The sequence below is a fragment of the Nannobrachium achirus genome (genome assembly GCF_963921795.1).
Source record: "Nannobrachium achirus genome assembly, chromosome: 8".
Lineage (NCBI taxonomy): Eukaryota > Metazoa > Chordata > Actinopteri > Myctophiformes > Myctophidae > Nannobrachium > Nannobrachium achirus.
The window spans coordinates 30031052-30045077 of NC_137817.1; the positions used below are offsets into that span (position 1 = coordinate 30031052).

The 14026-nt window shown below is 43.0% G+C and overlaps 3 protein-coding genes across 3 annotated transcripts; 2 read left to right on the top strand and 1 right to left on the bottom strand.

The window, feature by feature from the left end:
* The first annotated feature begins 1196 nt into the window (after window positions 1–1196).
* Window positions 1197–6171, top strand: srprb (SRP receptor subunit beta). Its single transcript, XM_080732352.1, has 7 exons — window positions 1197–1570; window positions 2175–2269; window positions 2805–2882; window positions 2993–3075; window positions 3991–4127; window positions 4224–4278; window positions 5027–6171. The coding sequence occupies exons 1-7, from the start codon at window positions 1393–1395 to the stop codon at window positions 5235–5237; spliced, it is 837 nt and encodes a 278-aa protein (XP_080588478.1). The 5' UTR covers window positions 1197–1392; the 3' UTR covers window positions 5238–6171.
* Window positions 6172–6539: 368 nt separating this feature from the next.
* wdr53 (WD repeat domain 53) lies at window positions 6540–8936 on the bottom strand. Its single transcript, XM_080731601.1, has 3 exons — window positions 8886–8936; window positions 7722–8216; window positions 6540–7630 (listed from the first exon to the last, which is right to left on the bottom strand). The coding sequence occupies exons 2-3, from the start codon at window positions 8208–8210 to the stop codon at window positions 6896–6898; spliced, it is 1224 nt and encodes a 407-aa protein (XP_080587727.1). The 5' UTR covers window positions 8211–8216; window positions 8886–8936; the 3' UTR covers window positions 6540–6895.
* A 2534-nt stretch (window positions 8937–11470) lies between these two features.
* On the top strand, window positions 11471–13496 carry neu4 (sialidase 4; the record flags this gene model as incomplete). Its single annotated transcript, XM_080731817.1, has 4 exons — window positions 11471–11671; window positions 11890–12145; window positions 12376–12791; window positions 12969–13496. The coding sequence occupies 4 exons, from the start codon at window positions 11471–11473 to the stop codon at window positions 13494–13496; spliced, it is 1401 nt and encodes a 466-aa protein (XP_080587943.1).
* Window positions 13497–14026: the final 530 nt, after the last annotated feature.

Consider the following 14026-nt stretch of genomic DNA (forward strand, 5'->3'; position numbering starts at 1 on the left):
CCCCTTCCCAAAGAATAATAGGCTTTTCTGACGTTTGACATCCTGCCGAGGAACTAAAGGAATCAAATATCCAACCGCTGCATGCGTAAAGGCGCACTGGAGTTGAGCGCTCAGTCAGGACCGTGTGCGTAAAAGCGCGTCTACCAGGCTGGCTGGCAAGGAAACAATGTAGGGTAGAGAAAGAAATAGCCTACATAAAACACAAAACGTAGGCTATTCCTCGATATAGCATTATATTAGGTTCACGTACTTTAAGTCACATTTCTAATTTCAGACTCATCAGCGTGGTCCTACTGGCCAAGCTTTGATTGATTGCTATTAGAAGTTTGCATAGGAAAAAGTAGACTACGGGACAGTTCACTGATACAATGTCAACGAAAAGGATTTTAACCACTATAAAGCTCAATGGCTTTTTTATTTTAATTGGGGTCATTTCTACTCAATTCATATAAAAACTAGAATACAACCCGGTTTATCATACTTTGTTCAATACAACTCTGCGGTATGCCATGTCGGGTGTGTTACTTATTTCACATTTGAATTTAAATTAATTTAATATATATATTTTTTTCCATGCTGAACTCAAAGAGTGTAGCCTACATACATGGCCCATGAGGATCTATTTGGTTACAGAAGGCTAATTTGTAGGCTACTATTGAATTGAAGTAGCCTACACATTTGAAGTTAGTTAGATCAATAACCTTCAAGATGTTTGTGCTCGTGATAGACACACCCACGCTACTACACTAATGCATTGAGGGAAAAGTGACATTTCGAGTTACATGAACCATGTGACCGGCGCTGTTTATGACCCTGCATTGGCAGAACTCTTTAATACAAGGCTCTGAGTCACGGTACAGATGCAGACTGCCACCTGCTGTCCAAACAGACACCCTGCATTTTAGCTCGAGACCCAAAAGAGTTTGCCCGGTGTCCCCAAACTAGTGAAAACAGCAGATCTACAAGCTTACAACGCGTTTCTTTGCGCCGCGTTGTGAGCTTGTAGATAGGCTATTTTCACTACTTAAAAGTTTGTTTTCTAATTTATGGAATTTCTTAGATTTGTATTTTATTTTATAAAATTACTTTTTTTAATGTTTTGAAATAACAATAATTACGTAAAAAAACAAAATGTAGGAAACAACAAAATGTGACAGCGACCCACAAATGGGTCATGACCATAGATATAATCCTGACCCAGTGTTTAATGGGAACCAGTGCTGTATGCAGCAGCAGCGCCCAGAGAGTCGTCTAGACTAGTCTAGAAGGCTCTGGCACTGCAGCACCAAGAAAGCAACACGTGTCCTACTTCTTTGGAATCGCGATTAGCTCTGCTCTTTCTGTAGTAGGTTAGTGTGACAGTCTGTCAGCCCTCGGCTCACACACACCAACATGGAGGCAGAGAGCATCACAGAGCCAGGAACCATGGATGAGGTAGCAGCAGACACCGAGGTGGCAGAAAGCCCGTTTGAAATCTACCTGGAATCCCTGCGAAAGGATCTGGAAGACCAGGATCCAGTGTTTATCGTTGCGGTCATCGTTGCTTTAGCAGCTGTTGTCATCACTTTTGGTGAGCAGAGAAGTTGTGTTTGGCTGTTAGCTCACAGCTAATGTTAGAGAGCTAGTAGCAGTAACGTTAGACGCCATCTGGATGTAGCTTAGCTAGTAGCTATAACTTAGCAAGCTGCAGCATGTGTGAAATGTCTGTTGACTGTATAGTTGGATCGTGGACCACTACATATTTAGTTAGAAATCTCATATGAGCCTGTGTTGTGTCAATAAAGATATTTCAGTAGATGACGGTTTTCTCTAATAACATAGAGGTTAGCTTAACCTGAATTAAACTGATGGCTGGCTAATAACAACACACCCAACAGCTGTCAGTCCTATTGATGTTACCAAACAAGATATTGCTAATGGCATAATGTTGATTCTGGTCTCAGTTCTGAAATGGACATGATATTCTCTCCAGATGATGTCTCATGTTCAAGTTAATTCTCTATGTTATCTCTCTTCCTTTCCTGCATTTTCATTGTGGGCTGTTTGTCTTAGTTTTCTTTAATAGTTCTTCACTCTTGCTTCTTTACTTTCCGTATTACGTCTATTTGGAATGTTTTTGGACAACATCTGGGGCTGGATTGGTTTTCCATTGATCACTGCCTTTCCCCTTTCAGTTTTCCTGAGGTATTTCCTCAGCAGTAAAACAGTGTGCAGTGCTGTGCTGCTGGTTGGATTGTGTGATTCTGGAAAGACCCTGCTGTTCAGTCGGGTGAGTTTATATCTGTTGCCACATCGACTGACAGACAGATGACGTTGCTAACCTCCTCTATTGTGCCTACTATATTAATGAGTATCAGTGGTTGAACATAACCAAGTACATTTACTCAAATACTGTACTAAAGTAAACAGTTGAGGTAGTTTAGTTTTATTTTATTATTTCAAAAATGTTTCATTGTACTGTTTACTCAACGACAATTATTTGACATATTCTTAATGCCAACCATAGGCCTACATTACCCACTCAAGTACTATACTGTATTTAAAATAGCTGAATTACAAGTTCACATCCTAACTCATTGTGAGCTTGTAGTTCAACTATTTTCAAAAACATTTTGCACGTTTTGAAATAAATGCAATACTTTTACTTTGGTACTTTAAGATTTTACTTTTCTGCCTTTACTCAAGTAAAATGGTTCAATACAGGCCTTTTACTTGTTCTATGGTAGTATTGCTATGTTTACTTAAGTTAATCTGAGTACTTATCCCCACCACTGATTAATGATTGTGCATTTCTATTTCTGTAGCTGCTGTCAGGGAATTACAAGAGAACGCAGACCTCCATCACTGACAGCAGTGTTCCCTACAAAGCCAAAAACGACAAAGTAAGGATGACTGGAAGTTCAAACTCATTTAGCTGCGGTTAAATATAGACTCAGACATAAAATAGCTTTTTAACTTTGCTCATAATTTGTCTGTCAAATGATGTGTGCAGGGCAGCATATGGACCCTGATAGACCTCCCAGGTCACGACAGCCTTCGTCCTCAGTACTTGGAGAAGTTCAAGTCTGCAGCAAGGTAGGGAAAAATTACTACCAGGTTTGTGAATAATAGATCATGAATAGATCATGTATGTCTCTTCCCAATCTGGGAACCCATCGTAGTCTCTTCCTGTATAGAGAAGTATTTTCTGTGACTTGACATTTGGGCTGGGTGATATGACTTCAAATCAGTATTATTATTTCAAATTTCTCGATTAAGATGAATAAACGATTAAAAAATGATAGTGAAAATGGCAGATCTACAAGCTCACATTGCATCGCGAACACGCGTCGTTGAGTTTACATATTGGCTGTTTTCACAATTTTTGTACACCGCCATTGTACAAAGTATAGTGCAGGGTTTTCAACAAATGATTTTGTGTCAATTCATTGATATACAGTAGGGGGGAAAGCTGCTTCTACATTTTTCGATTAACCTGTCCTACAGTACGCAAGTATTCCTACCGTAGGAGACGGGGTTACATAAATTAGAAGGCGCGGCTTGTGATTGGCTGGAGCGGAGGTCTGGAGCGCTCGGCTGTGGTCACTTGGACTGCGCGAGGTGCACCAAAACCCAATTATCATTGCGTTTATCGTGCGCTTGCACAGGCCTTACGGCCTGGGCATAAATAGAACGATTGCATTCACCACTGCTTCGTAACTGGCCCTGGCCCGCTCTTCGCGGGCGCCTGCGGCACTCGGGCGCAAGAGCAGGACCAAGGTCCGCTGGCCTTCGCGCCGCTTGCAATGTCGTGGACGCTGGCGAGCAAAAGAAGCGCTCCTTCAAACACCGTCTCCTACGTTTGGAATAATAGCCTACAGTACATGAGCAAGACTGTCGGTTATTGGTTCTGGTTTCATTTAGTTAATTCCACAGCCCTACTTAATATTTGTCATTCTGGATTTGTTCTTTCTTGCATTGACATAATTAGTCTCTCTTCTACCCCTGCAGAGCCATCGTGTTTGTGGTAGACAGCGCTATCTTCCAGAAGGAAGTAAGAGATGTCGCAGAGTTCCTTTACTCTTTGTTGACGGACACTGTGATTTCCAGGAATGCTCCCACTCTTATTGTAGCATGCAACAAACAAGGTGAAGCCTCTCCTTTTTAATATAACCCTATAATCCACTTTGGTGTACTGTATATGCATAATGACATTTAAATCTTATGTATTCCTATTTTTATAGATATCACAATGGCTAAATCAGCCAAACTGATTCAGCAACAGTTGGAGAAGGAAATGTAAGTTTTTTTTTTTAGTAAAATGTTATTTTGTTTGATCTGTATTATAGAAGAGTATGTTAACACAATATAACTTGATGGTGTGGTTGTATTTGTGTATGGGGCGGCAGCCGGCATAGCTGAATGGTTAAGGAGCCCACCTGGGGGAACCAGAGCCCCTGGTTCGATTCCCGGCCAGGTAGCAATGTCGATGTGTGTCCCTGAGCAAGACTCTTAACCCCTAATTGCTTATGCGCTCCTTGTGGGCAGCGAATCAGCTGGGTTGGGCTGAAAATACTTATTTTCCCCACACATACAGTATACTGTATATATTATACATATAATTATATTATTTGGTCTCCCTGCTCTTCTGTTGACATAGATCCTGTGTCTAGGTTGGACACAATCCTGTTTCTGGAGGTCAAAATTATTTTTATCCCCAGAGCAAGCAGGCAAGCTCTATTAGATCAGTGGTAAAAATGTCAGCCCTTGCACAGGAGACCAGGTTCAAATGGGTTCCCCGGGTAGAACAGGAATGTTATTGTGCAGCTTGAAGTGTTCTTTCCACTTTATTGCCCTGTTTGTTAAATTGTAATGGATCATAAAAATGTGAATGCTCTCTGGTATTTATTACATTGGACACTAGAAGCACTGCCATCTTTATTGCAATTTAGACATCTTTGCAATTACGGCTCTGCCAGGGGGAGAGGCATTACAAATTACAGATTGTAGCTTTGATGCAACTACAATTCTTATTCTCGTCTCAAAGGAACACACTGAGAGTGACTCGCTCAGCAGCCCTGAGCTCTCAGGATGGATCTGTTGGTGGCAGCGTGCACCTGGGGAAGAAGGGAAAGGACTTTGAGTTCAATCAGCTGCCCATGAAGGTGGAGTTCCTGGAGTGCAGTGCACGTGGTACTAAAGGCGAGGAAGGGGATGCAGACATAAACTGTCTCGAGAAGAGCCTGGCTAAACTGTAAAATACCTCCCATCTCTGTGTCCGTTACACATTTCCATTCAGAAACATTGCCATTCAGAAGATTGTGTCACCTAAACCTAACCTCAGTGGGGGTATTTGGGGGTATTTCTGAATGGGGATGTTTCTAAGTTGGGGTGTTTCTGTCTGCCCCCCTCTGGGTCTGAGGAATTTAGGTACAGGTCTGGGATTCTCTGCAACATCAATCATGCAGGGTTAAGATAATTTGAACTAAGTGAAGTGACTACTGTCAGGGTTCCCACGGTCATGACATATTCCTGGAAATATTTTGAAACGAGAAAAAACTGTTTTGGAAAATTCAAACTCGTACTTTTTGGATTCAAATTCAAAAATAACTAAAGTAGCATATAGACAAGTGTGAAATGTGGTCAATCTGCTACTTTTGTGTGATGCTGTTGTCTGATGCTGTTATCTGCCCGACAGCGAAGAAATACATAGTTTTCTGTTGATCTGTTCTTTTTGTCATGTAACACTTTGGCTCGAGTCTCCCTAGGTGCATTGATAGCACACTGGTTTAAGAGTCATCATTGCAGCATGTGATTTGCTATAGGCCTGGAAATGGGGTGAAATACTTTGGATAAGTCATGGAAACGTTTTGGAAAGTCATTGTTAAAATTGTGTGTGAACCCTGTACTGTGGATAACTTCACAGTAACTAAATTGACAATATGTAAATAAAATGGATCATAGGCTTTCAGCCATATTTACTTAAACCCATAAGCTCTGTCCCGGCTCTGAACTATGTGATCAACACATTATGCTCATTGCACTTAATCAGCAGCTCTGTGCCTTTTTCATTTTTTATAGAGCTCACATTTTCTCTTGACAGTGGTGCAAACTGCACATTACATGAATGAATGTATACATGTGTGGTAGCTGTTTAGTTTGTGTTCATCAGATTGTAAATAAAAGGTTTACACATAATGGTGAGTTTTACTTCATGCATGTTTTTTGCAAATACACCCTTAATTATAAACTTGTTGCCAAGTCAAAATATTGTACTGCTACTATAACTGCGGTACACAGCAAGTAAACCAAATGTTTTTTCAGGCACAAGGACAAATATTTTTATTAGGCAGTTTCATCCATCTCAGTAACCAATAACTAATGTATTATTTCAGGACCTGAGTACTAAGCACCATATGCCCAGATAAAGCTGTGAAATACCAGCAAACGGTTATACCCTCTATTGAGTTAAATGGCCTGAATTTCCCTCTGGGATCCATACAGGTTTATCTTATCTTGAAAGTTTATCTTATCTTGAAGATTTCATAAACCCCTTAGTTGAGTCATTTCCAGCACTTCCGTGAGCCCCCATGCCACAGACGGTAGTACATGATAGCCCATATCTTTCACAAGAGCAGCGGAGTGTCTTGCATGCAGGTATGCTCTATGACAGTGAGGTTTGGTAGAAGATTCAGTTGGGGCAGAGTAGACATTCACGAGTTACAAGCGACAAAAGCTGAACAACCTTCTTGCTCTAGGACAGTGTTATATTGCATTGTTGGGAGTTGAAAGTTGGGTCACTTCTGTGGAACCTTCGCTCTCCACGGTCATGGAAGTGCTGGAAATGACCCAACTACCAGGCAGCTTTGTACAAACAATGTATTCAACTCGTACAAAATAAAGTATGTGGCTGGAGCTATAGCACAGATAGGGGGTAGATGGTCAAACTGGAGCTCTGATCTGCAACCACAAGACTGGGTTCTCCTTTCAGCAGAGCAGGACACACCCAGTTCACCTTGTCCCCATGGCTGAAAGTGAGTCTGGGCCCAGACTTCAGCACTCTGTCTGAGGCTGTTGACTGAGCAGCACTGTGACCCTCCACTATAACGGTCTCCTCCTGCTCCCTCTCTCCTTTTTCATCCTCCTCTTCCTTCTCAGTTTCCTTCTCCTCTAGCTGGACCTTAGATGGGGTCGTGGCTTTACCCTGAGACAGCTGTTTGGGCTTTGCCTTGCCTCTGGCTTTCCTTCGATGGCCTGCTGGTGGTTGCGGCTTGGACTTCTCTTCTGGGACGACAACTGGATTCTGGCTGAGGTCCCACAGGGAAACCTGGCCGTCATTCCCCCCTGTGGCAAGCCAGTATGGGTGGGAGAGGAAACTAACAAAGTGGGCCTGCGATGCTCCTTGACTGTGTGCCTTGAATGCCCCCTGCTGTTCGAGTTTAGAGCCACTGCCGACTCGCATCAGATGCACTCGCCCATCCTCGGCTGCACAAGCCAAAACATTCCCACAACTGGCCACAGAAACGCAGTGGACCAGAGGAGGGTTGAAGAGCTGACCGGCCTTCTGCTGATGGTCCTCTTCCTCCTCTGTCACTTCCTGTAGGTTGAGGGTCCAAAGGGGGCGTGTTTTCTGCAGGCCCCACAGCATCACCTGCAAATGTAACAGAAGGCATTTAGGAGTGTGGACACCATAAGGATCATTGATTTCACAACACAGACACAAGTGATAGAGAGTCTCTCACCTGCATATCCAGTCCAGCAGAGACAAGGTTGTTTGGCCTGTGAGGTCGGAAGGCCACTGAAGAGCAGATGTTAGTGTGTCTGCGGAGGGTCCTGCAGATTTTCCCCCCTGGTAGCTCCAACACTCTCACTGCCCCAGAGTCATCAGCCACTGCCATGGATGAGCCTGTCTCGTTCAGCGCCAAAGCATTGATCTCTTCCTCTCCTGCACCATGAAAATCTTCTACAATCCCCTTAAAGTTCCGTGGGTCAAGCACACTAACCGTCTCTCCATGCGACACGTACAAAAGCCCTGAGGCTGCAGGTGAGAACACCAGACTTGTATTGTCCTCTTCTCCAGGCAAGGTGAGATGCCCTACAATGGTTCCTTCTTGGTGCCACAGTGTTACTTCTCCACCCTCAGAACCAGAGGCTAGGAGACCCTCTGGGCCTCCGGCAGCCCCAACACAGAGTACGGAGGTGGAGTGTCCCTCACACCACTGCCTGGCCATGATGACCTAGAATTTCAGATAACAATAAACATAAGAAAAAAAGATTCAACCTTATTGTATCCTATTAGGCTAGAGCAGATTGTCACAGTCATACCAAATTGTTTGTCTTTTTGAATATGACACCCATCATGGTCTGATCATAGAGGGAGCATTAAAGATGCTCTCTAACGTTATCGGTAACAAACATACACAAACACTTATGTAGAAAATAAATCAAATAAACAATACGTCTTCCAGGTGGCGAAATTGGTTGGCTTTTAGACAGGCAGTTGATGGTTCATAATAGCAACTTAACTAGACTTCCTTGGGGCCAAACCGCACTAATGCAAGTATGCAACTGCCATTTGCGTTGCGAGTATTGCATGTTGCAACTTGTTACTTGCAAGGAGTTGCATTGGTGCAGTTTGGCCTTTAAACAAGATTTCGCTCAAAGAATATTGTCTGGAGAAAACGTGTTCAGACTAGTATCTTATAATATCATACTAACGTTATTTGGCCAGCTATTTTAAAAAGCTGTCAAAACTCAAACATACACTTTCAAATCAAAGGAGCTACCTGCAAGTCAAGATAGATTGATTGTTCAGCGACACAGCGTGTAATATCAATAATAGCAAAAACGTGCTATGGCTTCACATTATAAACAGTATCTTGTCATTTATTATTATTTTGCATTACCTTCGTTAAACAAGCCGTCAAAACACTCTACAGGCTGCCATGTGAGCCTCTGTGAAGCTGCTCCGTCGTAAGACGGTGTCGCGCACTGATAATAGCAGATATACAAGTTAACAACGCGCAGTCCATTCACCGCCTTGTGAGCTTGTATATCGGCTATTTTCGGCGCGCGATACCGCCGTACGGCGATGTAAAAATCAGCTATGTCGCACATTGGTGACGTAGCTGCACATGATGCTGTGGCTCGTAGGCGTACACACCAGTGTGTACACACCATGGTACACACACACACACACACACACACACACACACACACACACACACACACACACACACAATTATAATTATTTCAGAGAGATAATCTAAATTAAGAACAGTGTTATGGATGCAGATGTTGATCTAGAACAGGTTGTCCAGTAGTCTACAAGGCTCCTACTTCTGATTGATTGATTGATTGATTGATTGAATACTTAGCTGCAGTTCGCATAGGAAAAGCACATGACTGTATACAGTTCAGATACAAGGTCTACTAATAGGATTTAAACCCAAGAAAGCACTATGGCTTGTTTACATTGTGGTACTTTTGTACCCATTTCATGGAGAGAAATGCAAGTTTAGAAGTAAAACATTCTGAAATACATGTTGCCTACAAGTACAACCACTATCATGCAGCACAGAGGAGACAATCATGGCCAAATAATTGCACCAGAAACTTCCTGGCAGAAGAAGATATACTCACCAGTCACCACACTCACATGCACACACACGCACGCACGCACGCACACACACACACACACACACACACACACACACACACACACACACACACACACACACACACACACACACACACACACACACACACACACACACACACACACACACACACACACACACTCTCTCTCTCTCTCTCTCTCTCTCTCTCTCTCTCTCTCTCTCTCTCTCTCTCTCTCTCTCTCTCTCTCTCACTCTCATGTTGTAAATGAATGTTACACAATGGTTTCCATCTCGCTGATTCATTCAAAGCTGCAGATCTGATGAGTGTGGTCCATTTCTGGGTCACTGAACAACACCCCATACAGCAACACTGAATAGGGGACAGGGCAAGCCATAGTGGCCACACACACACACACACACACACACACACACACACACACACACACACACACACACACACACACACACACACACACACACACACACACACACACACACACACACTCACATGCACAAACACACTCTCAACCCTAAAGTGTATTCAAATGCTGACACATAGATTCTCACAAAGCTCAGTTCACATGCACCATCAAAAGACTTAGCTGTAAGTATACTTTTATCTAATTTTGAAAATGTTCTTGAAAATTACTGTCAACTGTCGTTGGCTCATACATCATCATATATGCCTAATATCATCAATTGCTGATTAATGAAAAAAAGAGAGACGTTTCATGCCAATGAACATTGGTTAACTGTACATGCTAAAATTACCATAATGTTGGGTTAGTGAAACAGTCAGCTAAAAGATTGTGGCCTTGTGTGTTTTACCAGTTACAAAATGTGTCAAAAAAGGAAACTAACTATAAGGAAGTCTGATAAAGAGCTTGTACCTCAGAAAAACACATCATTGTATTGGGTGAAATCCTCTTGATGGGAGCTATTTAGTGTGCAGTCATTTCTACTGTAATCTACAAGGTATGTTTTTGATCCAGCACCCATTGTATTGACATTGGGATTTGCGATGTGCATGTCCTTTTTTAATGTATTTTCTTCCAAGTGGAGACAAACCTGAGGTTAGAAAATGCTTTCTGTACATTTTAAATTATTATTCACAATCAGGATGTTGCACACTGTACTTTCATTAACTCTGAGAGTATAAATGGAACCAAATGGACATGTAAGTGTCCATTTGTACTCTCAGAGTTAAATTAACTCTGTGAATGTTAATATGCAATTGACTTGGAATGGTGCATGAACTGATATAGATTGCGTGAATATAGCTTGTGTAAATTAAACCATTTGAATGTGTGAAAACATTTTTCACATAAAATCTATAAAAGTGTTATAAACTTAGGGCTGGGCAATATGTACAAAATCACATTTTACCAAATACCTCATATTGATATTGTGGTGATGGTACTTTCATAAAATATTTACACAATGAAGTTTCAATTCAATTATCAATGTCCCAAACAATATCTAGTCTTATTTTGACATGTGACCATTAGACAGATAACCTAGCAGCAGCAGACAGAATAATTACAGTACATTATGTTTTCATTAAACTATTCTCATATACTTTCAGCTGCCGTGGATCAGCTGCCTACGAGTCGGAATCTCTTAAAATCACATCTGTATTCCCTGCACATTGAAGCTGACAATCAGTTTAGACTGATATGGCTCTCATTTTGTCATCAGTTTCTTAGTCACTGGTGAAGAGGCAGCTCAGCTGAGGATTTGGAATCATCCCAAAACACACACACACACACACACACACACACACACACACACACACACACACACACACACACACACACACACACACACACACACACACACACACATACCACAGAAAATACAAATTGTAGAATATGAGATCGGCACATTTTCCAGCAAGGTCGGTGCTGTTCCATAAGGAGGATAATGGAATAACATACCGAGTTCCAGCACTGCTCTACCTGCCTCGCTCCAATTCCTTCCTGGCCTTCTGTGAGGAGAGACTCAGCCCCTCTGACTCCCATGCTCACCTGCTGGTCATGAGGAAAGGAACCTTCTATAGAAACTATGTGGAGGTTAGTTAGACCTTTTGGTCAGGATATGGCCCCCATAATGGTCTTAGATTTGGTCTGAGGTTATTTTTGTTTACTTATAATGCAACACATTTCATAGTGATAATGTGCACATTGAGCTAGACTGACTACACAGACAGAATGATAAACCTTCTCTCTTGAATGTGTGAAAGAATAAAAAATGTATGTGTCTAAAATTTGTGCCTTACCTTGCATCCCAGTGGGACGACATGCGTGTTTTAGGTACTGCCTATCTGCCGGGCCACCGGTCCATGAACCCATGCCCCGTGTACGATGAGTTCACAGATACCCTCTTCCTCTTCTTCATTGCTGTACTGGGCCACACCTCCGAGGCATACCAGCTTGCGACAGGAAAGAATGTCACACGTCTCTGCTACGTGTCCAGCACTGACCACGGGGACACCTGGGGACCTGTGAATGACCTCACCAAGAGGGTCATAGGGGACACCATTAAAGGTAAGAAGGCTTCATAGTGCATCATAATGTTAATTTCATCATCTTATTTTGAATCCTCAAATTCTTGTTGCTGTATTTATTTGTATCAGACAAGGCAAGGCAAATACAGTATCAATTCCAGAAAAGGCATTTCAAGCCTTCAAGGTATAAAGGAATTTAAGGAGAAAGAAATAAATGTTATGGATGCGAAAACAATGGTCACACAATAGCTCCTCCCCTCCCCCCTGCAGAATGGGCTACTTTTGCTCTGGGACCTGGCCATGGCATCCAGTTGAAGTCCGGTCGCCTGCTGGTTCCAGCCTACGCCTACTATATCGACTGTAAAGAGTGTTTCGGCCAGTTCTGCCAGACCACTCCACGTGCTTTCTGTTTCCACAGCGACACCCACGGGCGCACCTGGCAGTTTGGGGAGCTGGTGCCAGGTCCAGAGAGCGTGGAGTGTCAGGTAGTGTCTGTGGACGAGGAGGATGGGTCCAACGTGTTGTATTGTAATGCGCGCAGCCCGTTGGGCTGCAGAGTCCAGGCTCTCAGTCTGGATGATGGAGCAGTGTTTCAGAATGGACAGCTAGTGCAGCGGCTTGTGGAGCCTCGAAATGGTTGTCATGGTAGCATTGTGGGATTCCCTGCCCCTATACATTTACAGCAGCCACAAGCTCATTTACCTCTTCATCAAAGGCAGCCTCGTCACTGGAGATCCTTGGGTCTCTCCACTCCAGGGTCCTCTTATAGCACAATCACACACACCACCATAACACCCTCTATCCAATCCCCAACCACTCCCACATCCATCAGCACCACCATCCCAACTACCACAACAACCCAGGCCCCTACATCCACCCTAATCACTACTAATCTGTCATCCAATCCCAGGTCACCCCAGAACTTCCTCACTCCAACCTGGGTGGTATACTCCCATCCAACATGGCCTAATGTACGTAAGGACCTGGGGGTTTACCTCAGCCTTTTCCCCCGTGACCCCGACAGCTGGCGTGGTCCCTGGGTGATCTACGAGGGTCCCAGTGCCTACTCTGACCTAGCCTATCTGGAACTACCACCCTCCCCTGGTGCCCCTCCTGTTGTCGCCTTTGCCTGCCTGTTTGAGTGTGGCACCAGGACAGCCTATGATGAAATCTCTTTTAGCATCTTCACCCTCTATGAGCTTATTGATAACCTCCCCCAGGACAGCAGAAAGCAGACCCACAGCAGAAAACAGCAGGAAGCCAAATTCCCTATGACAAGCCAGAGTTATAAAAGACATACGGCTCAAAGTACAACACATCCCAGAGAGGTGCCACAGTATAGAAATAAAAGTGAGAAGAGCAAGCTGAGTGAGCTGTGCTGTCTATCTTAACTGTAGCTTCAAGGGCTAGCATTTTAAAATAGAATACAGTGTTATATATTACTGATATATATAAGCAAATTAGAAAATATAGTGCACAGACCTTCACTAGGGTGGCAGTTCATCTATATTCTATAGTATCTATACAGTCTTGTGGTGCTTCTGGCACCATGTCCCCTTTTGACCAATATATGATATTTCATGATACCACTTAATTAGTTATTCCTTTGCCCATGATAAACCTTTTTTCAAAGTGTTGTGATGTTCAGTTACGTGCATTTTGTTTGACACGCCACGTCCACTCTCACACCCACTTTAGGCCAATCAGAGTGATAATTCCATCCATGGAAAGTGAACAACCTTTTCACCAAGTTTTGTGCAAATTTGTTAGTAATAGCTTGAGATATCTTAACAGATACACAGGCAAATTAATAGATGGGGTGAAGAATATTACCTCCTTGGCATTGGTAACAATTTATACCATAGGCACATGGTGGCAATCGCCCATATGGGAAGTAAAACGATTTATAGACACAAGAATG